Genomic DNA, 27,911 nt, shown 5'->3' on the forward strand with positions numbered 1-27,911 from the left:
TATCAAAAGTAGGACAACATAAATCTAACAGAAGCTCTAAGTGAACTTCACGGTAAGAAACTTCATAGTGAGAAAAGTGCCACACTACTGAGAAGGTGGGGGATTTCAAAAACTAACACACTTAAAAACATGTGATTTTGGCATCATTTTTGTAAACTTTCATTTATTTTTAAGGAGTGGGAAGACTTAATATGAAATTAAATACCAATGAATATATATTGGACGTATTGAATATGGCAGCTGCTGGCCACATGATGCTATTGAAGAAATTAAGAAATGTGCTTAATTGAATTGTGAATTGAAATGTGCTATAAATGTAAAATATACACTGGATTTTAATTTTTATATTAATTACATGTTGAAATGATGGCATTTGAGATGTATTGTTGTTTTTTTTTTAAGATTTATTTATTTATTTATTCATGAGAGACACAGAGAAAGAGAGAGACAGGCAGAGGGAGAAGTAGGCTCCATACAGGGAGCCCGATGTGGGACTCGATCCCAGGACCCTGGGCTGAAGGCACAGGTTCAACCACTGAGCCACCAAAGTGTCCCCGAGATGTATTGGGTTAAATCAAATATATCCATTTCTTTTTACTTTCTAAAAAAATGTGGCTACTAAAGAATTTTAAAATTACATATGCAATGTGCCTTATATTTCTACTGATTATACTGGAATAGAGATTTCTAGGTTTTTCTAGGACACACATTACATCTAATCCCTTGTCACTGGCTTGATTTTTAAACAGATGCAGCCTCATTTCCACCTTTTGTAGAGAAGACACGAGTATTGCGTTTCTTTTCCTCTGACATTTGCAGGTAAGACAAGACACTGATGTAGTTCTGTGAGTCAGAATTTTTTCCCCCAGTGATAAAACACAGACCAAGAAGCTCATACTTAATGATGTTACTGGAGAAAAAAGTACACATAGGGAGATTTTTCTGGATTTATTCAGAATACAATATGGAACTCATAATGTGCTTATTAACTTTTAAAAAAATTGAGGGTGGCAGAAGGATAATATACAGGATGCAAAGTGTTTCTTTCTCATTTTTAAGTAAGAGCTATTTTTTGTTTTTTATTTTTTATTGTTTTACTACACTAGAACTATATTCAATAACAGTCACGTCTAAGACATGCCCATCTTTTTTAATGATGTCCAGGGAAAATGATGCCATTGTCACCAAACGATGCTAATGAGCTCTAGTGCTAGTACTGCCCCTTTTAAGATTGGTGGGGCCCAGCAGATATCACACAAGCATTGGAGCCCAAGGCAGTCCACTTGAGTCCTAGCCCTGTTCCTAAAGAATGTATCATTATGAAAAAAAAAAAAAAATGTATCATTATGGGCAAACATTTGAAATCTCTCAATATTTTCCTTATCTGTAAAATTGAAGAGAGCAGTGTTTCTTCATATAGGGTTATGTGGGAATTAGAAGAAATATGTATTGATCCCCAGCACATTGTCTAGGTATGGGTGAGTACTCAGTAAATGGTGGGGGCGCACAGGAAATAATGAGATCTATGTATCAAGAACTCACATACACACACCCCAGTGAGTCCGTGGCCTTCCCTCCAGGATTAAGTTTTGAAAGAAAGAAATTTTAATTGTATTTCATGTAAAGTGGGCACAAATAAGGATTTGAGGGAAGTCGTATAAATATTTAATGCATAGAGGAAATTAACTATGAGAAATGTCTTCAGTATAAATTCCCATGGTAGTTCACAAAAACTGCTCTTGGAAGCTTTTGAGACTAAAGGTAAGAAGAGCTCTTACTCGAATTATTGTATGTCCTGGTATGCCCTGAAATTTCACAAGATTTTTTTTTTTTCCTGTGAATTACATGAGAGTTTAAAATTCTAACAAAAATATAAATCTCCAGAATGAAGTTCAGTTTCCTGGAATAAAGTTCTTTCTTATCTGTGTTTAGGTCAATCTATGCTGTGTTTGGAGCTGAAATTAACCTGAAAGGAATTCCTGTCTATAGATTTGTTCTTCCATCCATGGCCTTTGCATCTCCACTTCAAAATCCAGATAATCATTGTTTCTGCACAGAAAAAGTTATCTCAAATAACTGCACATCATATGGTGTGCTAGACATTGGCAAATGCAAAGAAGGTAAGTGTTCTCAGTACCACAGTCCATTATATAATCTGCAGTAGTCTGAAATGCAGCCTTTACCCAAGATCCCTTTCCACCAAACATTTAAAATTAAAGTGAGAAAGCAAGTGGTGGTAGAGAAGTGTTGTTTTGCTTTTCAGGTCCAAATTCTGTGCCAATGTTGTGAAACTTTAGTTATTATTAGGTAAAACCATACTGATGTTTTCCCTTCTACTTTGGTAAATGTCTCTTTTGGGCCTTATTTCATTTTTTAAAAATGGGTTGTGTGGTGTTTTGGGTTTTGTTTTGTTTTTTAGAGTTCTATGAATCCATTGTGTATTTTTGATATTAACTACTTATTGGATATTGGTCTGTAACCATTCCATAGTTAGCCCTTTTGTTTTGTTGGTTTCCCGTGCTCCTTTCATGTAAGATAAAAATAATTCCTAGGATATTCTGAACATCCCAACTTATCCGTCTGCCATTTTTCTAGCTTTTTCTTACCTAGAAATTGATTAATAAAAATATGTTTTCAGGGACATCTGGGTGGCTCAGTGGTTGAGCGTCCGCCTTTGGTTCACGTTGTGATCCTGGGGTCTGGGATCGAGTCCCACATCGGGCTCCTTGCATGGAGCCTGTTTCTCCCTCTGCCTATGTCTCTGCCTCTCTCTCTGTGTTTCTCATGAATAAATAAAGATAGAATCATAAAAAAATATAGGTTTTCAGTATGTCTCTGAAACAAGAATTGACTTAAACACAATTTGAAGTCCATCTTGTTTAGTGCACCTCCTTCATATTGGGATGAATGTGAATGAAAAAATCTACTAAATTAATTCTCAGTTCACAGATATATTACTCACTGAAATACGAACATAATGGTTGAAATTTTGTGCTCAGCAGCTACATTTTACATATTAAAAATGAACACCTCAGGAAGAACAATTGACATTGGTTAGTAGGATGATGCAGAGATTTGTATTTTATTTTTGTACAATAGTGATCAGATTATACAACTTCTTCCCCCATCAGTGTTCAAGCCCAGTTATGTCTTCTTTTATTGAAAAAGTTATATTTTTAAGGAACTATTTTCCGAGTGGTACGTGAAATGAGGAAAACTTTTTATCCCAAATTATCTTTTAAATTTATTTTCAGGAAAACCTGTGTATATTTCACTTCCTCATTTTCTACATGCAAGTCCTGATATTGGAGAACCTATTGAAGGCTTAAGTCCAAATGAAGATGAACATAGCACATACTTAGATGTTGAACCTGTAAGCAAATATATATTATTGATCTGATTTGATTCATTAAATTGGAAGAAAAAAAAATTCTCTTGTTAATCATTTATTGACTCACAATCTTGATAAATTACTACTTTTATTTCAGTGAAAATTACATTGATTTCTTTCTTGTGTTGGTTATGAAATATCAAGGTCATTAAACTTTAGTTTTTCATCATATGGAACTTTATAGGCCTTTTTAATGGTTCATAAGTCAGGAATACCAAAGATAGGAATGATTCCAATTGGCTTAAAACAATTTGATCTGTATGAAATAAGCATAAAACAATAATTTATGGGATACCTGAGTGACTCAGTTGGTTAAGCGTTCAATTTTTTATTTCACCTCAGGTCATGATCTCAGGGTCATGAGATGGAGCCTGCCCCCTGCTTACTGGGGAGTCTGCTTGAAGATTCTCTCCCTCTGCCTCTCCCTCCCACTCTCTCTTTTTAAAGATTTATTTATCTGAGAGAGAGATTTTATGGGTATATGTGAATTCGGGGCAAGATCTATTATACTCAGTGTCAAGAAAAATTAATAAAAATTCCTATAGCTCAACAGTTTAAATTATTTAAATATTTTCCTCTTCAGAAGTTAAATGAAATATTTTAGTGGTCATGTGTCAGTTTAAATGATAGAACTAGTTGTTATAATTAAACTGATGATACATTGATTCTGACTGAGTATACGATTGGTGATGCATAGTTCAGCAATCTATATGAGTTCTGGGTTTCAGTATTGTTAATTACCCAAAACCATTTTTTTTTTTTCCCAAAACCATTTTTGGTAAATACCTCAAATCTAACTAAAACCTTGAGATTTGATTGATCAAAGAAATTGTGCATATACATGCATCTGTATGCATACATGCATAGACACATGTAATCATAGTTATGTAATATATTTAGCATTTCAGTTTCACAAGTTGCAAGTTTCATCATAATTCTATATAATAATAATAAAAGTGAGTTTTGGATATTATGATTTTTTTTAGAAGTTGGTAATTAGTTTGTTCTCTTTTTAGATAACTGGATTCACTTTACGATTTGCAAAACGGCTGCAAATCAACATATTGGTCAAGCCAGCAAAAAAAATTGAGTGAGTCTCTTCAACAATTTTATGGTTACACAATTTTTAGTATTTTCTTGTAAGAATGTGAGTCAATCTATTAAAGTAAGTGGAAAGAATACAAAAGTTCAAGTTCTCTCTGGCTTAATGTCATTAAATAATAATTACTAAATGTTTATGATGATTTTTATTAGTAATTTAGAATTATATCTAGTGTTTGTTGAAATGATATTTACATATATTTTGGAATGTTTTGGGTATTTGGTGGTATCTTCTATTTTGCTAGCTTTCCAAATATTTCTGTGACCAGTTTCTGGAATTCATATTTTACTTTCCTGGGTAGAATTTGTTGAAAGGGAAAATTTGTGCTTAGAAAAAGTTAATCTAATTAGAAATCTGTATTAGAAAGGTTTATAAGAATAAAAGATTTCTGAGAAACAGTCATATTAACATTTAAATTACTACTGGGAACAAAAAAAATCAAGGACCTTAACCAAGTTGCAGGAGCAGCTAATCTCTAAACATACATTTACACTAGTACTTACTGAAATTTCTGTTGTATATGTGTAGTATATTGATATATGTTTCCATAATTACTTTTAATGTATATTACAGAGCATTAAAGAATCTGAAGCGAAACTACATTGTACCTATTCTTTGGCTTAATGAGGTTAGTATTTTTATCTCTCAGTTGTGAAAAGCATTAAACTTCTTTGTATATATAAAAAAAAAAGCTTTTGGCATTTCAAAATTGATTATGTATGTATAGTATTTGATGTTGTATATGTTTTCATTGCCCGTGTAGATGAGTATACATATTATACCTATTTGAGAAAACCCAACTACACTGAGATCAAGTTTGTGTTAGTTTTAACTGTTTTTCTTTTAGAAATTCAAAGCATTTTCTACCATTTTTTATTATTTTCAAAATGCATCTTTTAAGCACTTTTTCTTGCCGTAATGCTTGTTTTAGGTAACTCCAAATAACCCAAGACTGTGAATATTACAGTGCTAAAAAAATATTACAGTTTAATGTATTATCAAACAAGCTTAAAGAGGTCAGGTTAAAGTAGGTGTAGGCAGTCTATCCTATTACCAGATGAGATATTTGTAGTATAAACCATGCAATCAATTAGCCACAGGTTTAGGAAATAAGACTTTAGGGGGATCAAAACTGTTGACATTTGTCACTTCCCTCTGTCAATAGGAGACATCTGCTGGAAAATTGTGAACTATTTTAGTAAGGCCATTCTGAAGCAATGAAGCCTAGTATGTTCAATAGTCTTATATAATATCTTCAAAGGGAGGGGGGTTATATTTCACTCTAAGTAGTCTATCTTGGCATTTATTGCCTTCTACAAAGTGCAAAGTGAATTCGCTTGGCTTGTCGTAAAAATACAGTTAACTAACATCATGCAGGTGTTTGGGGAAAAGAGTGCCATATATGTGGAAGGCTTCAAGTATTTTGCTTCACTAATTTCAAATAATGCTAATTATTATTTGATTACAGACTGGTACCATCGGTGATGAGAAGGCAGCACAGTTCAGAAAACAAGTGACCGGAAAAATAAACCTCCTTGGCCTGGTAGAAATCATCTTACTCACTGTTGGTGTGGTGATGTTTGTTGCTTTTATGATTTCATACTGTGCATGCAGATCAAAGGGAAAAAGATAAGTAAGTATATACCAAAAATTACATATTGCTTCAGTAATATTAGGTTACATATTACTTGTTTTCATTTTACCAAATAGGGTTTATAAATTAGGCTGCAAATGTTTCTAGCCTTGTTTAGTCTACTATCATTTTTAGAGAATGTCTAGATTAAAACACAAATGATGACTGAACAAGTAAATATGGCCTCTGAATATCAGATTGCTACATTACATCTTAAGTTCTGAGAGGAATGGAATAAAAGATGAAATTACCACCTTTGGAAAGTTAGTATGACTACAGCTTTATTCGGATTTTCCTTGATTATTTCTTGCTCATTATAAAAAGAGTCATAAGTAATCAATATATCATTGCCTAGGGAAGGTTATGCAAGATTGAAACTCTTAAGGGAAAAAATAAAAAGTAAGCTAGCAATTAATAAAAAACCTAAAAACTCATTTAAAAGAGATAAAAGAAAAATATGCTATTAAAAAACACACTGAAGTAAAATGAACTATGTTAATATAAAAACAGAATTGCTACATATAGACATGCCGGCCATGCTGGTCTGAAATTAGGGTATGCACCCAAGACTTTTACTATGGAAGCCCCAATGTAGGATTAAAACGCATGAGTTAAGTTTGAATATAATAGTACAAGAGAATAGGAAAAAGTAGCATTCACCACAGCAAAACTAAATTACTCAGCTTAAAGGAAGTTTTGGAAAAATTGTAGAGGTAGTTCAGACCTCTGTGTTTTAGATATTAGTGCCTGTGCCACCTTGTTCATAAACAGAAATGAAAGTCTTTAATCATTACCACCGGTGGTACTGGTATGGCCTCTGGGGGAGAATTTTCTACTTTCCCAAATGTTTCCACCAGGCTTTCTTCCTAGGCACTTCAAAACAACAAAATACAACCTAAATAAAAGCAATATGCTTGCTATGAAAATCACAACTTCAAAACAAGTCCTCTTACACTACTTCCAATCAGACTTTTGACCCTAAGCTGTCTTATATAGAAATCTGGAATTGCCCCTGATAACTCTGGAGTCTTACTATGTGCCAAGATTATGTTCAACATTTTTCATGGATTATCACAACTAATTCCTAATAAAATTTCATGAGTTTACAATAGCCAGGAAATCATTAGCATTCATTCTATCTTCTGGAGACATTCCAGAAAATTTTAACAGTACAAATACTGTTCATTCTTAAAATACGAAGCAGTCAAATTAATTGTTAAAAAATAATACAGTGGAATTTTCAGCTCAATATTTTTGTGTGAGATTCAGAGCTTGTGTCTAGGGAAGCAGCCAAATCTTGTTCTGATCATTTCTGCCAATATTTGTTCACTAGAAAGTAGACTGGACAACTCTGCTTACGATCTCTTCAGACAGAATATTCAAAATGATGGCCTAATATACTCACACTAAAATAAAGGACATATTACATCACTTTAAGACCTAGCATTAGCACAGTGAAAAAAATAAGTTATGATTAGACAAAGATATTCTTATGACAATCTTTAATAGAAAAGGTCATCCTCTTAAAATCCAAATAAATTACAGCAAAAAATATTTTTATAGTGGGACAGCATGATTTTCAAAAGATAGTAGTTATAAAAATTTTCCTGGATTCTCTAGTACCATTATATGAAAAATTTCATCAGTGTTTAATAAGCCATGAATGTCAAATTTCTTCAGTCCATGCATGACTAAGTTAAGGTGAGTAAGTGAAAGCTTTCAGAGTGTTTTGGCGGCAAGTATTTTAGTTTTGCTTGAACACTTGACTGTTATAAGAAAAAGTTACTGCTTTTTATAAAACTGTCTTTTTCTTTGTAAGTACAGAAGAAATTTCTCTGTGTAGATTACAGGTTCTAGAAAAATCACAGAAGGTGGTGATTTCCTTCAGCATCCATTTTGAATATTATAAAAAGTATGTGTTTGGGTAGATTTGTAAACAATTGAAAAAATAAGGAGATACAGAGGGAATAAAGATGGTGGAGTTAATGTGTGGTTTTACTCAATGGATCACAAAATAAGCTGATATTTCTTTCAAAAGCAATAGTATATACATCTCAAAAAAATAAAAAATAAAAAAAATAGTATATACACCTCTAAGTGGAAGATAGTCTGAAGGGACAGGAAAAAATGGTTTAGTAGCTACCACTTTTTATCTGGCTAATTCTTGGGAGAAAAGAAATAGCCTTTCATGTATCCTTGATTGGGAATATGTATTGCCTTATCCGTAACATACATTCGAGAACTTTTGTTACTTGAAGAATTGGGCTAACTGAAAGAAAGTATGATATCTTGCTTATATAGAACCTAAGTAGTACCTGTTTTATTTTTCCACTGCTTTCTAACAAGTGATAATATTTCTTCTATTTTACAGGCAGTAAATGAGATTTAACCTTTAATGTACCAGCTACGACAGGACCTGTGTTACTATTGGCCTACAAGATAAAGACTTAATATGCTTTATTTTTATAAAACACACCTTATCTTCTAGTTGAAGAAATGGTGGCATTATTTTTTTTGCACTAAACAGCAGCATATTTCTAAAGGATTTTAAGATGTTGTTAAAATCCATACTTTGAACACAAATATGGAACCTTTTAAAATTCCTCATGTGCACCATCGAATTGATTTCAGTTTCTATAGACCTGGCTCAAGCATGAACCAACTGCTTTTATTTGGTACTGATTTACTAACTGGTTCCCTGGTGGCAAATTCAGCAGAGTGGACATTCTCAACAAATCTTGGACCCAGAACTCCTGTCTTCTTTATCAAGGGAAGACATCAGTATCCCTGTTCACTTGCAATAGACGGACTCCAGGACTGTCAGTACACTACATCTCATGAGCACTGACTGTTTTGAAAGACATTTAAGAATGGAAAAGAAATGATTGGTCTAGGAGTCATTCATTATATATTACTCGTCTCTCTCTCTGTGGAATCCTTCGCACAGCGACAGCAAGCATTGTAACCATTTTCTTATGTCATAACAATATGGACTTATATTTTGTCCCTGATTATGCAAATGGACATCATTTTTTTAGCACATTTTGCCTCTTCGTGTTTAAGGACTTTGTCATCTCCCACGTGCTACAGCTCTTCTGGCACTATAAGTAGACTGATATCTTTCTACTCCGTTACATGCAACTTAAGCTTGGCAACTTCAGAATGCTGTGCTAGTATTGAGATGTAAATGGTAATAAAGGAATTACTGTATGAAAGATGATCTAGAATGTGTGTTAATAGTTTTTTGTTGTAATAGTTCTTGCTTTCGTAGTCACCTTAGAATGGTCTCAACCATTAAACTATGTTCTTCCTTAAATTCCTGTACTTTGCATGGTTCTTGCATTATAGGATACTTCATATAAAAAATTAGGATAAATGTTCTGGTTCTCTATTTCTTTCTGGTATATGTTTTCTTAATTCAATCATGACCACTTTCTCCTCGGTTAAGTTTTTAAGCTCATGAGAGGAAAAGCAAAAGAGATATTTGGTTTCATACGTTACATCAGCAGGACGTCAGTCCAGAGCCTAAGGATTTTACCTTTTTATTAGACAGGTAGTCTTTCTTTGTTTAGCAAGAGCTTACTTATTGCAGACAGCACTATTCCTCCTAAAAAGCTCCTCATGGAAAGGGAAAATGGACCACATTCTGTTTAGTGCTTTATACACAGGGGTTTATAGGACAAATTAGTGGGAACTGGTATGGATACTAAAATTAAAAATAACTAGTTTTCCTCACATTACTTTCCAGGGCAAATATTGAAAACCCTAAAGACACCACCAGATTTTTCTTGAGAAAATCTCAAAGGCATACTGATTTAATGTGTTTACATTTAGATGAGTGGGGGGCGGGTATCCCTGTAAGATATGGACACATAAGATGAGATTCTAGACATCTTCTGAAAGGTCAAAGTTGACATGTTGGTCTAAGAGATATATGAAGAAAATTTAATTCTTGAACTAAGTGGGGCTGAAGAGTTGGATGAAAAACATACATATCTACCTCACACAACATCTGTGTACCTAAGCAATGATTCAGCATTAAAATCTTCATACAGAAAATCATCTACAGAATTTAGGTATCAGGGAAAATATTTTCACTTATGTGTTTTTAGTATTATTTAACTAAATGTGTGTATATTCTAATCTTTATCATTACTCAACATTTTCTTCAAATTCTATAAAATATGTACAAGAGGAAAGATAATACATATGCAAAGGTAAGTCAATTGTATTAAAAATATCCTGTGAGGAAGACAATATTTTCTTTAAAGAATCGAGATTTTTTTATAAGATTTTTTTTTTATAAGAAAAATGGGTTTGGATGTGTGTGCACATGCACATATGTGTGCTAAGATGGGAGTGGGGCATTTTGGGGAATGTATTAAATGTGTGACTTGTGTGGTGTTCAAAGAGGGAAAATGTTTAAAGACCTATACCTGTGCATTGGTAAATGTGTATGCTTTATTCCACAGAAAAACACTATTTGGTAGAGAGGCACATCCCAAACTACCTTAACCATCACACAAAATGTAGTTGTTATTCATACCTTAAGTTTGAAAATCTAGAGAATCTGAAAATCTGAAAAGGGGTTAACATAATTTAGAGACTCTACAACATCTGAAAATGGGTTAATGCTCATTGTTGCTAACAAGTGCATAAAGAAAAAGTCTATACAGCTTTTGATTCTCAGGAACAAAGAGGTAAAGGGGGTATCATTTCAAGAAAAAAAAACTATAGACAAATTGTTTATCCCTGAAAATTTACGGTGAAAGTACTAGATATTTGTGTTTGGATTTTTGCATTTGCAATAATCTGTCAATATTTTAACCCATGATCAGTGTCTGAGCCACACAACAATTTTATCTATAACGAAAGTCGAGGCAGAGGGAGAGCTTAAAGATGACCTCCATTGGCATTGGCATGTTCCTTGATAACACCACAATAGGCACCTAGATGTGTGCCAAACCTAAAGCCTGTCCCTCAGGCCAAAGTTCCTAGACAAGCAAATTGGTCTCTTCCTCAGATAAACTGAGGTATATTTCAGTCTGCTGTCTGTGCAATGCTCTGGGAGAGGTTATCTGTCAAGAACAATATCCCAATTATTTTGGTCCTATGGGATCCAGGAACATAAGCTCCCCCGGACCCCAAAGCCAGGTAATCAAAGAGTGTTTCTTGAGCAGCAGAAATCTGGGTACCAGATGTGTGTAAAAGCTCCCCTCTAGAAGCTACTGACACTCAGGAGCATGGCGAGTAGCTTGAAATTGGTGCCTATTGGCTGGAGCAAGGCAGAGAGCACAAAGATGGCAACTGCCAGCTTCTGTCCTAGGAGAGAATCTCAGCAGGCTACTAGTACTAGGTTAAAATTCATCTGGAGATTTGGTTACTGCTGTCCAGGGTACACATAGAATACCTGACTCTAGCAACCAGCAGGGTATACCTTTGCAGTTCCATAAGCCTGTATATATTTTCATATGTTAAAAGCTGCTGCCCAAGGGTCTGACTCCAGGTAGCTTGAGTGTGGATGCCTACTGAGATCCCCTTTGGGACACTGATATGTCTTGGCACACCTTCAGCTACTCAGTCATTAAAAATAAAATAGGCTGCTCGGAAAATCGCAAAGGTTTGAGAGACAACCAAGAGTGAGGGCAGAGTTGAACAATAAGGTTCATCTACAGGAGGACACTCCTTCAAGACTGTTTCATCTAATGCATAGAAACTACCACAGTGAGTCCAGTAAAATGAAGAAACAAAAGAATATATTCCAAATTTTAAAAAGTAATCATAAAACTCAGAAAAGAAAAACCTTAATAAAATGTAGATAAGTAATTAACCTGATAAAGAGTTCAAAGAAATTGTCATAAAAATACTCAAAGACCCAGAAGAAGAATGGATGGACACAGTGAGCTTCAACAAAGAGAAGACAGAAGTATCAAACAGCAGTTACAGAGCTGAAGACTGAATAACTGCATTGAAAGTACATGAGAGGGTTTCAGCAGAAGACTAGAAGACAAGATGAAACAGAGGAAAGGACCAATGAGCTCCAATAAGTGGCAGAGGCACTCACCCAATCAGAACAGCAAAAAGAAAAAAAAAAAAGAAAAAATGTAAAGATAGCTTAAAGTACTTAAGGGACAACAACAAGCAGGATAACATTTTCATTAAAGGGAGCCCAGAGGAAAGGAGAGAGAGAATGGGACAGAAAAAAAAAAAATAATAAAGGCTTAAGACTTCCCTAACTTCGGGAACAAAATAGACATCCAGATTCAGATTCAGAAAGCCCATCAAATTCCAAACAAGATGAACCTAAGGAGAGCCTCACTGAGACACATTACAATTAAATGTTAAAAACTTTACGACAAAGAGAGAACCTTAAAAGCAGAAACAAAAACTACTTGTTACATACAAGGGAACCCTCCATAAGGTTATCAGAATTTTCAGCAGAAATTTTGCAGGCCAAAAGAAAGTGGCACAATATATTCAAAGTGCACAAAGAAAAAAAAAAAATAATTCCAAGAATACGCAAAAGCAAAGTTATCTTTCAGAGGAGATACAGAATTTTTCAGACGAAAAAGTTGAAGGAGTTCATCACAACTAAACTGGCCTTATAAAAAATGTGAGAGGGACTGCTTTAAGATGAAAAGAAAGTAGGCCAATTAATAACAAAAGCTCTAAAAGTATAAATCACACAGATAAACCTAAATATGTAATAAAGGTGATAGATTACTCACTACTAAAGCTAGTATAAAGATTACAAGTCAAAAGTAGTAAAAATAACTATAATAACTAATTAAAGGGCATACAAGATTTTTAAAAATGTGAAATGTAATACCAAAAAAACATAAAAATATGTAGCTTTAAAAATGCATTCAGGGAAAAAAAAAAAAAAAAATGCATTCAGGGGCAGCCTGGGAGGCTCAGTGGTTTAGCGCCACCTTCTGCCCAGGGCGTGACCCTGGGGTCCTGGGATGGAGTCTCATGTGGGGCTCCCTGCATGAAGCCTGCTTCTCCCTCTGCCTGTGTCTCTGCCTCTCTCTCTCTCTCTCTCTGTGTCTCTTGAATAAATAAATTAAAAAACTTTAAAAAATAATAAAAAATGCATTCAAACTTCAGTTCTTATCAACCTAAGTTGTTATATTTTTATATGTATTGTTATAACACAAAGCAAGAACCTCTAATAGATACACAAAAAATAGAGAGTAAGAAATCTAAACATACCATTCTGAAGGTCATGAATTCACAATGGAAGAAAGCAAGAAAAGAAGAAAGGTATAGACAGAACTACAAAACAGCCAGAAAACAATGACTAAAATGACAAAAGTACATATCTACTGGTAGATACTTCAAATGTAAATGGACTACATTTTATAATCATGAGACAGAGTGGCTGAGTGGATTTAAAAAATTGAAAAGAAGACCCAGATACAGGCTGCTTACAAAATATTCACTTAGGTATAAGGACACACACAGACTAAAAATGAAGGGATAGAAAAGGATATTTCATGCAAATAGAAAACAAAATAAAGCTGAAGTAGCTATACTTATAGCAAACAAAAATAGACTTTAAGATGAAGACTGTAATAAATGACAAAGGACATTATATACTGATAAAGGGATCGATCCAACAAAAGGATATAGCATTTGTAAATATTTATGCATCCAATATAGGAAAATCTAAAAATATAAAGCAAATTTTAACATACCTAGAGAGGGAAATAGACACCAATATAATAAAGTAAGGGATTTTAATACTCCATCTGCACCAATGAATAGATCATCCAGACAGAAGATCAATAAGGAAACATTAGCCTTAAGCATGTTAGACCAGATGGACTGATACAGAACATTCCATGCAAAAGAAACACAACACACATTCTTCTCAAGTGCACGTAGAACATTCTCTAGGATAGAACATATGTTAAGCTACAAGTCTTAATAAATTTTATAAGATTGAAATGATATCAATATATTTTCTGACCATAATGGTATAAACCAGAAATCAATTATAAGAAACTAGAAAATGTATAAATATGTGGAGATTAAACAACATACTATGGGGCAAAGAAGAAACAAAAAGAGAAATTAAAAAATACCTCGAAACAGGGCAGTCCAGGTGGCTCTGAGGCTTAGCGCCACCTTCAGCCCAGGGCGTGATCCTGGAGACATGGGATCGAGTCCCACGGCAGGCTCCCTGCATGGAGCCTGCTTCTGCCTCTCTCTCTCTCTCTCTCTTTCTCTGTGTCTCTCATGAATAAATACAATATTTTTTTAAAAAATACCTCGAAACAAATGAAAATGGAAATAAAACATTCCAAAATATGTGGGATGCAACAAGAGCAGTTCTAAGAGGGCAGTTCATACCAACAAATGTCTATCTCAAGAGACAGATATCTCAAATATACAACCTAGCGTTACAACTCAGAGAGCTTAAAAAAAAATGAATAAAGCCCAAAATCAGTAGAAGAAAGAAAATACCGAAGATCAGAATACAAACAAACAAAAAGAATAAACACGAAATAGAAAAAGATTAATTATAGTAAGGGCTGGTACTTTGAAAAGAGAAAAATTAACAAACTTTTAGCTAGACTAATCAGGAAAAACACCTCAAAATCAGAATGAGAAAGACATTACAACTGATACCACAGAAATACGAAGGATCATGAAACTACTTTATGCCAGCAAACTGGTCAAAACTAGAATGGATTTGCTCCTAGTGACATACAATCTAAGAGGACTGAATCATGCTGAAATTGAAAATCTGAATGAACTGATTACTAGTAAGGAGATTAAATTAGTAATCAGTAACCTCCCAACACACAAAAACAAAAAGTCGAGAACAAGACAGTTTCACTGGTAAATTCTACCAAATATTCCAAGAATTATTACCAACCATTCTCTTCCAAAAAACTTCTTCCAAACTCTTCCAAAAAAAAAAAAAAAACAGAAAGAACACTTACAACTTCATTTTACAAAGCTAGCGTTACCCTGATACCAAAATCAGATAAAGATGCCAAAAGAAAACAAAATATAGGCCCAAATGTCTGATGAACATAAATTTAAAAATCCTCAAAAAAATACTAGCAAACCAAATTCAAAAATACATTAAAAGGATTATACATCATAAACAAGTGGGATTTATTCCAAGGAGGTAAGAAAAATTCAACATTGCAATCAAGCAACATGATATGCCACAGTATATCAACAAAGTGAAGAATAATCGTATGATCATCTCAATAGATGCAGGAACAGCATGTGACAAAATTCAACAACCATTAAAGATAAAAATTCTCAACAAAGTGGATATAGAGGGAGTATTCCTCAACATAACAAAGGCCATATGTGACAACAGCACAGCTAACATTATACTTAATGATAAAAAGCTGAAAGAGATCTTTTACTCTAAGATCAAGAGCAACACAAGAATGTCCACTCTCACTATTTTTACTCCACATAGTGTGCCCCATAGTCCTGGCCACAACAATTAGGCAAGAAAAAATAAATAAAAGGCATTCAAATTAGAAGAAAGGAGTAAAATGGTCACTATTCGCAGATGACATGATACTATAGAGAAAGTCCTAAAGACTCCACCGAAAAGCTATTAGGACCAATAAATGAATTCAGTAAATTGCAGGATACAAAAACCATATACATAAATCAGTTGTGATTCTATATACTAATAACAAATTATCAGAGAAATTAACAAGAATCTTATTTATAATCACATCAAAAAGAGTAAAATAACTAGGAATAAATTTAAGGAAGGAGATGAAAGATCAGTACAGTAAAAGGAAGGAGATGAAAGATCAGTACAGTAAAAACTACAAGACATTAATGAAAGAAATTGAAGGAAACAAACAAAGGGAAAGATATTCCATGCTCATTGGATTGGGAAAATATTGTTAGCACATTCATACTACCCAAAGCAATCTACAGATTCAATGCAATTCCTATCAAAAATAAAATGGCATTTTCCACAGAAATAAAATGATTAATGATAACATTTGTGTGTAACCACAGAATAGCTAAAGAAATCCTGAGAAATAAAAACAAAGCTGGAAAAAAAAAACAAAAAAAAAAAAAACAAAGCTGGAGGCATCATGCTTGCTGATTTCAAAGTATATTACAAAGCTATAGTGACCAAAACAGTATGGCATTGGCATAAAAACAAACATACAGTTCAATAGAACAGAATAGACACCCAAGAAATAAACCACGAATACATGATCAATTGCTTTATACCAAAAGAGCCAAAAACAGGCATAAAGGGCAGTCTATAAATGGTATTGAGAAAAATGAATGACCACATGCAAAAGAATGAAACTGGATGACTATCTTACAGCATGCACAAAAATTAACTCAAAATGGATTACAGAAAAAAAAAAATGGATTACAGATTTGAATGTAAGACCTGAAACCATAAGCCTCTTAGAAAGAGACAAAGGTGGAAAGCTCCATGATATGTCTTGGTGTTGATTTTTTGGATCTGACATCACAAGTAAAGGCAACAAAAGCAAAAATAAACAAGCAGAACTATATCCAACTAAAACCCTGCACAGCAAAGGAAACATGAGAAGGCAACCTACAGAACGGGAGAAAACATCTGCAAATTACGTATCTGGTAAGAGGTTAATATCCGAATATCTAAGCACTCATGGGACTCAAGAGCAAAACAAAACAAAACAAAACAAACAACTGCAACAACAAAATGAAGAATCCAGTTTAAAAATGAGCATAACATCGGAATAGACATTTTTTCCAAAGAAGACACACGGATGGTCAACATCACTCATCATCAGGGATATGCAAATCAAAACCACAGTGAGATGTGCTCGCTTTGGCAGCACATATACAAAACCACAGTGAGATACCACCTCAGACCTGTCAAAATGCTAAAATCAAAAAGACAAGAAATAATTAGTGTTGGAGAGGGTACAGAGAAAGGAACTCTCGTACACTGCTGGTAGGAATGTAAACCGGGTGCAGCCACTATGAAAAACTATATAGAGTTACCTCAAAAAAATTAAAATGGAACTACCATAGGATCCTGCTGTCCTACTTCTGGGTATTTTCTGAAGAGACAAAAATGCCAACTAGAAAAGATATCTGCACCCCTATGGTCATTGCAGCATTACTTAAAATAACCAAGATATGGAAACAACCTAAATGTTCATCAATGGATGAATGAACAAAGTTGTGATTATATATATATATATATATATATATATATATATATATATATATATAAAGTTACATATATATATATATATATAAAGTGATTATATATATACACACACACATACACACATACATATGTAACGGACTATTATACATATATATGTATAATTATATTATACAGTCCTAAAAAATTAAATCTTGCCATTTGCCACATGGGTGGAACTTGAGGGCATTATGCTAAGTGAAATAAGTAGGTCAGAAAAGGACAAATATAATATGATCTCATTTACATGTGGAATCCAAATAAATAAATAAATAGGCTGTGCTTATGGATATAAAGATTGGTCGTTGCCAGAGGTATGGTGTGTATAAGGGGATTGAAACAGTTGAAGGAGGTTGAAGGGCTCAATCTTCCACATATAAAATGCCTAAGTCATGGGGAAGTAATGTGCAGCATGGGGACTATTTTTAACTATAGTTAAAAATATGGCATTACATATTTGAGAGTTATTGTGAGAGTAAATTTTAAAAGTTCTTATCATAAGAAAAAATGTTTCCTAACTGTGTACAGTGACAGATGTGAACTAGTTATTGTGGTGATCATTTTGCAATATATACAAATACCGAGTCATTGTGTTGTAATCCTGAAACTAATATGTTTATGTTTATTCAATTTATACTCATTCGATTTTTAAAAAAGCATATTCAGCTCCGCTAATAAGAGAAATAATATGGAGAGTTGAAACTAAGTGTGTAAGGCTGTCGTTTGTGTGACATGTTAGACGTAAAGCATGTGTTGAAAATAGAAGGTATGAAATTACCAGGTATGGGAGTCCCTGAATGTGTAGAACGCATTTACATGAGGCATAGAAGAATTCCATTTTTCCCTGCCCATAACATGCAGAAGAAAAGCAAAACCCAAAGCCGTGGCTGTCTATCAGGTCACCGGTTCTCCACAGCTGTGGCTAGACATACTTGTCCCTGTACCTCTCTAATACAACAAGGGTGGATTTTGACACCGAGCACTCCCTCTATTTTGGAACCCCCTTGCTCAAAACCCAACTCTGGTCTTATTATCCTCACCATCGGCAGCGAGGGCTACAGCAGCACATGAGGGAGGGTTTATGAATGTCATGTATGTCAGGATTCAGGTCTAGTGGGACTTCCACTCTGTCCTAAGTTTGAAAACCTAAGCAATCTCTCTTTTTTTTTTTAAGATTTATTTATTTATTTGTTTATTTATTATTTATGATAGACACAGAGAGAGAGACAGACAGAGACACAGACACAGGAGGAGGGAGAAGCAGGCTCCATGTCGGGACCCCAACGTGGGACTCGATCCTGGGCCCAGAATCGAGCCCTGGGCCAAAGGCAGGTGCCAAACCACTGAGCCACCCAGGGATACCCCCCTAAGCAATCTCTTTTTGGTAATTCCTCACTGTGCATTTTAAATTTATTAGCTTATCAAATGACATAATTTAAATTTTCTGTTCCAAAACCTGTGGGATAGCTTCTGACGGTCTACTCAGAGGATCCTACTGCATCAAGCAATTCCCCACAGCACACTAAAGTGCCTATATTGAGACTAAAAACAACAAGTTTGTTTGTTGAGAGTAATTTAGCATGAGAGATAAGAAAATATTCAACAGGCTTGCTAAATAAACAAGTTACAAATAGTATATGCAGCCTAAAGACCCAGGTGACAAATAAGTTTCTTTCAGCAACTATTTGATAGTAGTTGCCTGAAATCATTTGGTTGAAAAAAAAAATGAAGTGGCTGAAAAAGATATGTAGACAGACCCAAGATCTGCCTAGATCAAAGGCCATGAACAGTTAGCAAGGTCTATCATGGGAAATATTGAGAGAAAATCTTCCCTGGATATCTAGGGGAAGGGAAGGTCCCCAAAGTTACCTGGGCAAGTTGGTAAGTGGTTTTAAACACTGACACCCTTAAATGGGATTAACATTTATGATCAACAAGTTTAATTCACTGCCACACTGTAGAAATATTTATAAATAAAAATTCTCAAAGTTTTAGTAATTGTAGGGTTTGCCTCTAAACATGAAAGTTATGGGCAGCCCGGGTGGCTCAAAGGTTTAGCGCCGCCTTCAGCCCAGGGTGTGATCCTGGGGACCTGGGATCAAGTCCCACAACGCGCTCCCTGCATGGAGCCTGCTTCTCCCTCTGCCTGTGTCTCTGCCTCTCTGTTTCTCTCTGTGTCTCTCGTGAATAAATAAATAAAATCTTTAAAAAAAAAAAAGAGCAAATGAGGTTTCTTTTTCTTAAAGACTTTATTTATTTATTCATCAGAGAGAGAGAGGCAGAGACACAGGCAGAGGGAGAAGCAGGCTCCATTCAGGGAGCCCGACGTGGGACTCGATCCCAGGTCTCCAGATCAGGCCCTGGGCTGAAGGCGGCGCTAAACCACTGAGTCACCCGGGCTGCCCTCATTTGCTGTTTTTCAGATAATCTGTATACTTGTTGGACAATAAAATTTTGATTTTATTTTTATGGGAAGATATTTGCGAATTTAGCATTTTCATATTTCAGAAAATCTTCCTTTGATTAGGTTTTTTATTTTTACTTTTGTTCTGATAGTTCTGGTTTCTACTGTGACTAAATCTAAAATTCTTTATCTCTTTTTTCTCGGTTTGATAGTCAGAAATTAGGTTCTGGTGCCTAGGTTTGAATTCCAGGCCCACCGCTTACTGTATGGCCTTGGGAAAACTAACCCCTCTATGTCTCAGTTTCCTCATCTGTAAGAGGAAGGCACTGATGGAGTGGTTCTGAGGATTAAGGCGGCCAATGCATATAAAGTGCTTTCAAGGGGCACCTGGGTGGTCCAGTGGGTTTAGCATCTGCCTTTGGCTCAGGTCATGATCCCAGGGTCCTGGGATGGAGCTGTTGCATTGGGCTCCCTGCTCCCTGCTGGGCAGGGAGACTGCTTCTCCGTCTCCCTCTGCCCCTCCCCTCTGCTTGTGCGCGCGCGCGCACACACACACATATAGAATCTTTAAAAAAAAATAAAGTGCTTTCAACAGTTAATGAAGCAGAGTAAGCACTCAAATGTCCTCAAATGTTAATTAAGAACACGTAAATTTGGTAGATCCCAGCAACTATTGAGGGGATTGTCTACTAACTCGTATTTCTCCTCTGTCAAGTAAAATTCATAAGCCTGGAAAAGTTATTCAAATCAACCTTTGGAAAGAGCTGAAAGTTTATTACCACCATTGTACTGTTGTCTCCTATATTTGAATTTACTCTACTTTTACAAGCTAATACTTTAGCCCATACTGTTCATGGATGTGGCCAGCAGACCCATGATACTCCTGGGAAAGACACAAAAGACTTTGTCGCTTACAACACACGGAAGCTCAAGCATCAGCAAATTAGCTGTCAGCTGCTCTGGACCTCAAGCCTCACGGGGCACGCGATAGGTCCCAGAAGGATGCTGTGCACACAGTGGGTTTGTATCCCAGCTGAGGAACACTGAGTTGCAGGAACCTACTACTTAGAGAGTAAACAGTAAGCAAGGCTGCTTTTGGTTTGGGGGTGGGAGTGAGACATTCCTTTATCCCTCCTGATTGACCACTGCAAACAAACATAAACCTTCAAGAAGGACCACGGGAGAAACAGCGAGAGCCTTTCTTTCTTGGCACATCCAGCAAGACACATAGGAAAACAAGAAGCCTGATGAGCACTATCTCTATCAGTAGTGTGCAAGGCCAAATGCTTTGTGCTAGGTTAATTTTTCTTTGCTCCTATTAGCTATATGACAGTTTGATATATGTGGATAAGTAATGTTAAACTGATTTCTTCCTGGAAAGCTTCTCAGAGGCTTTAAAAGTGCTATAAATCTCCAAGAGGAAAAATTACTGTTCAGTGTATCCCAAAGTTTTATGACTCTGAATTCCTTTTGCTTAAGAGCAATTACTTATGAATGCTAAGTACATTCTTTAAAAACGGTTGGCTGTTCCTATTTTGCTTGTTTCTCCCAATTTATTTCTTGGTCTTTTTTTTTGTCTCTGTAAAATAACCACACCTTTAATCTATATTAATAGAATATAAAGTGCTTAGGACAAAAAAGAGCACATATAAAGTGCTCAGTATTGAAAACCGTGGTCTTCCCCTACTCTGTGGCTTTCAATGATGTGCTAACCTTAATCATCTGATCAGGGCGGTGACTGTATTGTTATATAACTTTTTGTGCCACATGACACATTCCTGGACTACATAGCTACCCTTTCTAAGCAAATGCCAAACGTTCCTTGCCAAGACTTTCTGAAATTCATCTCTTGCTAGTACATGACACATGTCTTACTAATGCTTTAATCTTCTCTTCTACCCCGTACTTCCTCCTTCTGTGACAAACTCTATTTACCATCTCACAACATGTTTATGAATCTCTCAAGGCTTTCAGGAGACATTGATCTATTAATGGCATAGAAATTCCAGTCACAACAAGAAATTAAGCAGCATTGTTAGTAGTGTCCCTAAACATTTTGTCCACTTCCCTGCATCTCTCAGACCCCCAAATTCCAGAGTCGTGCAATAAATTCTGGCCAAATGTCTACAGACAGAAGGGCTGTGCAATACTTCCTCAGAAGCGCTGAAGCACTTTTAGATCACTGTTACCTATTGCTACAGGTGACAACGCAGATAAAGCTTGGCTTCCTGAGTCACTGTGTGCCACACAGCCACCAGCAACTTTGAGACATGTGGCATGGGAGATAAGCTGGTGTGTTATGCCATAAAGATTTTGTTCAGTTATGTTATGATAAAAACAAAACCAATTTTGAATAACAAAGATCCCTCAAAAGGATTCCTCAAAACTTGTTTCTTTAAGTTATTTTTGGATCCATGAACACTGTTAATAAATTTGGAAACCTTGAAGATCTTATATTGAGAATGAAGGTATCCTGTAGTAATGTATATTTAGTGGTGTCCCTAGCACACTAATTCTTGGATATGATACTCTACAGGAAAAATTGGTCCTCTGGTGAAATATTTGGAAAATATTGCAAACTAAATAGCCCTCTTAGTCACAGGACATATAAGCACGACATATGTTCCAAGATACCATTGATTCCTTTAATGCAATGTTTTCCTTTTTTTAAGTTTTTTTTAAAGATTGTTATTTATTTATTCATGAGAGATACAGAGAGAGAGACAGATACACAGGCAGAGGGAGAAGCAGGGAGCCCCATGTAGGACTCGGGACTCCGGGATCACGACCTGAGCCACCCAGGCGTCCCTAAACCAATGTTTTCTGAACTTAAGCATGGAATACAGTTTTTTTCCACCAAATATCTGTGGTTATAACTTACGGAATTCCAATCTGGGAATACCATTGTAGAGAAATGTTTAATAAGTCTTCTCACTCAGGCTGCTATGTAATACAGGGATTATGCATATTCCATATTGCTCAAGAGCTCCACGATAAATGGGTATGATATAAGGAAGATAAAGAAGATCGATGTTGACTCAAAAAGAAAGCCTCTTGACTCCTAGAAAAGTGCTTGGATATAAATAAGTAAGGACAACACTGAGCTTTAGCTGGCAGCTCCAAAAGCTCCAATAGATTATTTGGTGGGGTGCCTAAAGCACCTGAACCTTAACTTCTCAGGTCAAAAATTCATGTTTCATATAAAGTTTAAAAACAGACAAAAAGGGAAAATACAGGGTATCTGTGTACGCACACATATGTATGCTCTCACACGCAGATTGTATACGTGTGTGCATGTATGTGCATATAGAAGAACATAAAGATGGCCTTGTTTCATGGACAAACCCATACCCTGAATTTGATGAACAATAAATTTGGAAAGGCTAGTGGTTTAGACAAAATTCAGAGAGCAAATATTTACTGAGCATCTGTTATGTGCCAAACACTATTCCAGGATCATCAGCTCTCACAGTTTTTTAAAAGATAGGGATAAATAATTAAATGAAGGAAGGTGATACGATAAAGTGCTGAACAGTCCCTTAATACTGGGGAATCAGCAATGATCTCCGTAAGGATTTGACATTTGGAGTAAGAAGATTGGCCCTCCCAAAATGTCTATGCCCTAATCTCCAAAAGCTGAGACTTCATTTTGTTACATGGCAAAGGGACTTCAGAGCTATAATTCAAGTTACAGAGTTCAATTGGGAGATTATCCTGTGTTACACACATGGGTCGAAATAAATCACATGAGCCTGTCAAAGTACAAATTTTTTTTTCTGCCTGGAGGAAAAAGAAATGCAGCAGAAGGACATCAAAGAGGAGGCAAGCATGTTTTCTTCCTTCAGGTCTTGGTAAATGGAGGTGAAGAGTTAGATTGATTTCTGTAGGATGAACCACCTCATGAGAAGGTAACAAGAATTACAAAGAACAAGCCAAGTTAATGCAGCATTTCTCAAACATATTTTTTCAGAGCAACTTCGCAGGACTGGTTCTGGGAAACAGTCATCCAGACAAATTATAATCCATATTTGTGAAGGGTAAAATGTTTTGGCTGAAGAGTAATAAATAGACCAGCAGACAGGAGCTCCATATTCAGTCCTGTCAATAACATTCTCACTAAATTTAATTTGCTTCATCTATAAAGTGAAGGAATTGAACTAAACTAAGTGCTTTTTATCTTGAAAATTCTAGATTTTTTTTAAAAAAGCTTATGCTAGTTATAATATGCTGCACAGGAATACACACAAGAAAATTGCTATTGTTACTCTAGAATCAGTCTGGTTAGATTTCCAAAATAAATTTATTGAAATTATTTGAAACATCTTAATATTTTATATGTCTGATGAGATTTACTTGGAAATTTGTCCTCTCACTTAAGATAACATTTTCCCATATTTAAGGGTTTGTGTTTTGTTTTGTTTTGTTTTTCAGATTAAAAGTGATGTAAACACTCCTCAAAGACCACGTGGCTACCTTAATCATCCTGGAAAAACATCTTGGTCTATAAATGGTTCATGGGATTTTGGTGCTTCTGAAACTTTAATGGGCATTGAACCACCTAGGAATCTTGTTAGAAGGCAGACTGATTCCATAGGTCTTGGATGGGGTCTGAGATGCTGCATTTCTCCCCAGCTCCAAATGTGATTGAAGGCTGTTTCTCTGCAGGCAGTAGCACACACTTGAGGTTTGTTTGTTGTTTTTTTTTTTTTTTTATGATAGTCATACAGAGAGAGAGATAGAGGCAGAGACACAGGCAGAGGGAGAAGCAGGCTCCATGCACCGGGAGCCCGATGTGGGATTCGATCCTGGGTCTCCAGGATCGTGCCCTGGGCCAAAGGCAGGCGCCAAACCGCTGCGCCACCCAGGGATCCCACACACTTGAGTTTTAATGCATTTTCTATAATTGTCAGCCTTTGTGAGATTGATCAACTAAGCATTTCTGTTCCTGTTTGCTCACTGGCAAATAGTAGTAACAAAACTTGCTCTAGAGGCCACCCAGAGTTTATTGTTATTGAGATTTTATGTAGTGATTGGACAAAATTTTAAAATACTCTATCCATAAGGCTAGGGATAGATTCAATGGTTCCCCCATGGGTATTTTTTATCCTCTTTCCTATAACATATGTGACTTATGTTAATTATCTTTTAAAACCTCATTCATTGATTTTCCACATAATTCTGGTCTTCTAATAACTAATACATATCAATGATCTGTGTAAGTAAGGTTTGGAGATAGGAGAAGAGTATCAGTAAAAATTGTGATTTTTCTATTATTAAGTCAAGATTTAGTATAGTACCATAGAATTTTACAGTTAAAAGAGATTTTAACCTCAGTTTTTGGAGGAGTAAATGGAGATTGAGGAGGATGAATAAGAGGAGAAAATATTATTGTTAGTAGCCAAAAACTAGATTATACCAAAAAAAAGTCAAGATGGCAGACAATCTACTAATACATGAGATAAAAATAATCTGCACACAAAAGTGCTTTAAAAGTGTCAAATAAAGACTTTGATTAAATTTCAAAACCAAAAAGATTGAATAACCTACCGCCGAAACGATTCCTTAGCTTTTACATGTGGGTTTGTCAAAATTCCACTAGATGGCAGACAAAACCCAGTGAAGAGGGAGGAATGGCTACGCAATTTATTTTTCCTTTAGCAACTACTTCTTTATTGAAACACTGGGCCTCTGATTTTAATATGTCTATTCAATTTACTAATACAAATCTTACCACTAATATGCAGAGATATACTTCCTATATGTTATTTAACACTGAATTAATTGGCTACACAGAGAAGAGTATTTTTGTATCATGGAAAGAACATAAAGTGAAGCTTGGGGCCTGGTCATAGTTTTGACACTAAATGAAGGAATTGTATGAAGATACCCAACCTCTCTGAATCTCACATTCTTACCCATAAATTGTGGATAACAAATAATAAAGTACTACCTAACTGGAAGGCTGTAGGTTGTAGGGGAAATTGCCTTTGAACTATAGAATAGTACTCAAGGGTTGATTAACGTTATTTCAGTCTTTTCCCTCTTTTTTGACTGATGGGAGGAACTGAGAACCTCAAGTCAGGCTGGCCCTGTGACCAACCCCCACTCTGGTATCAGCCTCACTAAGGATGAGGACGCTCAGGCTCCAGGAAACATCAGTCTTCACAGGCTCTGGCTGGCTTCTGTGTTCAGCTCCCAGACTCCTCTGGACATTTCCAAGGTTGTCTACTCCAGGTAAAACATTCTACTGGTTAAACACAAGACTCTTGATCCTCCTCCTGGGAATTAAAGCCCTGAGCTGGCTCTCATGAGAGAAAAACAGGAAACTTCAGAGTCACATTTCTAGAGTCATTGAGTTTTCAAACCTACCAGACAGAAGCCAGATGATGTCACACTTGTCCCCTCCATTCCCTCTGCCCTTCTGCAGAGGTTTTGTTCCTCTCCGGGTACTGTCCCAATTCCAGTCATTCAGACTCAGCAACAGCCCAACTTCCTCCTCAGAATGCTTTACAATGGCACCGATTCCCACTTGTAAACCACATCCCAACAATAAAGCCTAATTTAAGACTCAAATTAATTACTACACCCCGAGGTTACATGAAATAGGACTCAAAACTCTACAGCAGCCAATACTGAAGACAATCGTGCTATTTAATATGTGAGAGGAAATAAAAGGTGACTTTGTCAGATCTGCAGCTGGTTAGCACAATAGGTGGTAAAATATTCCCCCATGAAGGTTGTGGCCAAGCCATTATTGGAGAGTGTGACCCCATGGCATTTACCGGGGGTGAACGAGCCATTCAGTGCAGGAACAGTGGGGGTCTTTGAACAATATGCAAAACTTCTAAGTAATAAACTAGATTCCAAGTAACAAAGCAGGCTGTCAGAAAGGTGGGTCCCTCTGTCCTTTTTGTTAATAATTTTCACAATAAACCAAACTTCTCAGCTGTTAACACTGTACTATTATCAAGATCTGCTTGTTTTCGTTTGTGAAGGAGGTGAAATGGATTCACTGTGATTTCTTTCTGGGAACACGTCACTCCCACTTCCACAAATGCCCCTACCACTTCCCAGAAATGCCCCTATGTTTAAGCTTTCATCTTTTTCCACCCATCATGTCCTACCCTCCCTGGGTTGCATTTACACAGAACGGTAAATACTTGATAAAATCTGAATAAATTAAATACTCCTTCCAAAGCTTTCACATTTCAAAGAAATCAGAATGGGATGAAGCAGAAAGAATGGCTGAGATTCTAACTGGTGCAAATTCCCCAAGACGGACACGTCTAGCATCTTTTACTAGTCTATATAAACATACTAATCTCTGTCTTTTTGTTAATGACCAGAGACAAATAGCTGACAGAGTTGTAGCAAACTGGAAGATTATGCTTAGAATGATTTGACTTGAAATGGGTCAGTCTTCACAAGAACACATCTCAAAGATATCCATGAGCAGCCTGCAGAGCAGAGGTAACGGGTGTACTAGAGGCCTAAGTTCAAACCGAACAGCGTCCTGTACAAATTGGAATATCTATATAGAGAAAACACACAACACTTTGAATTCAAAGTCCTTAGTTGAAAGTGGGAAGGACAGATAATCCAAAATATGGGTGCTAATATGATAGATTCTTTTTTTTATTTTTTATTTATTTATGATAGTCACAGAGAGAGAGAGAGAGAGAGAGAGGCAGAGACACAGGCAGAGGGAGAAGCAGGCTCCATGCACCGGGAGCCCGACGTGGGATTCGATCCCGGGTCTCCAGGATCGCGCCCTGGGCCAAAGGCAGGCACCAAACCGCTGCGCCACCCAGGGATCCCAATATGATAGATTCTTAAACAGCTTTTCACTCAAGCAACTCCAGAGTGAGCGGCAACTAAATTACTTACATAGACCAAGCAACATGAAGGAGAGAAGGTGGTGAATACATATAAACATATATTAATGACCTTATCTCTTAAAGCACTAATACTAAGCTCACATCAGAAAAATACTCCTGGAATAATAGAGAGTATCTATGAAAGAGTCTAAAGCAGTGTGGAATTATTTCTATTAAATTGCCAACACTAGCATATTCTGATCACATCCTACCACATCTTGCTTAGGCAATCAGTGACTTCACCTTCTAATTCACGAAGGTCACAGGCCAATGTGTCAGAGGGTTCTTA

At 35.9% G+C, this 27,911-nt stretch overlaps 1 protein-coding gene across 3 annotated transcripts in view; it reads left to right on the forward strand.

The window, feature by feature from the left end:
- The window catches only part of CD36 (CD36 molecule), a 75,925-nt gene extending 66,579 nt beyond the window's left edge, over positions 1 to 9,346 (forward strand). For all 3 annotated transcript variants that reach the window (XM_041723089.1, XM_041723087.1, XM_041723086.1), the window contains exons 9-15: positions 750 to 819; positions 1,933 to 2,120; positions 3,255 to 3,373; positions 4,408 to 4,481; positions 5,067 to 5,121; positions 5,962 to 6,126; positions 8,498 to 9,346. In XM_041723089.1, coding sequence (XP_041579023.1) covers positions 750 to 819; positions 1,933 to 2,120; positions 3,255 to 3,373; positions 4,408 to 4,481; positions 5,067 to 5,121; positions 5,962 to 6,126 — 671 coding nt within the window. In that variant the 3' untranslated portion in view covers positions 8,498 to 9,346. The remainder of the gene's footprint in view (positions 1 to 749; positions 820 to 1,932; positions 2,121 to 3,254; positions 3,374 to 4,407; positions 4,482 to 5,066; positions 5,122 to 5,961; positions 6,127 to 8,497) is intronic.
- The last annotated feature ends 18,565 nt before the right edge of the window (positions 9,347 to 27,911 follow it).

This window comes from Vulpes lagopus, chromosome 11 (assembly GCF_018345385.1).
Source record: "Vulpes lagopus strain Blue_001 chromosome 11, ASM1834538v1, whole genome shotgun sequence".
NCBI classification, from domain to species: Eukaryota; Metazoa; Chordata; class Mammalia; order Carnivora; family Canidae; genus Vulpes; species Vulpes lagopus.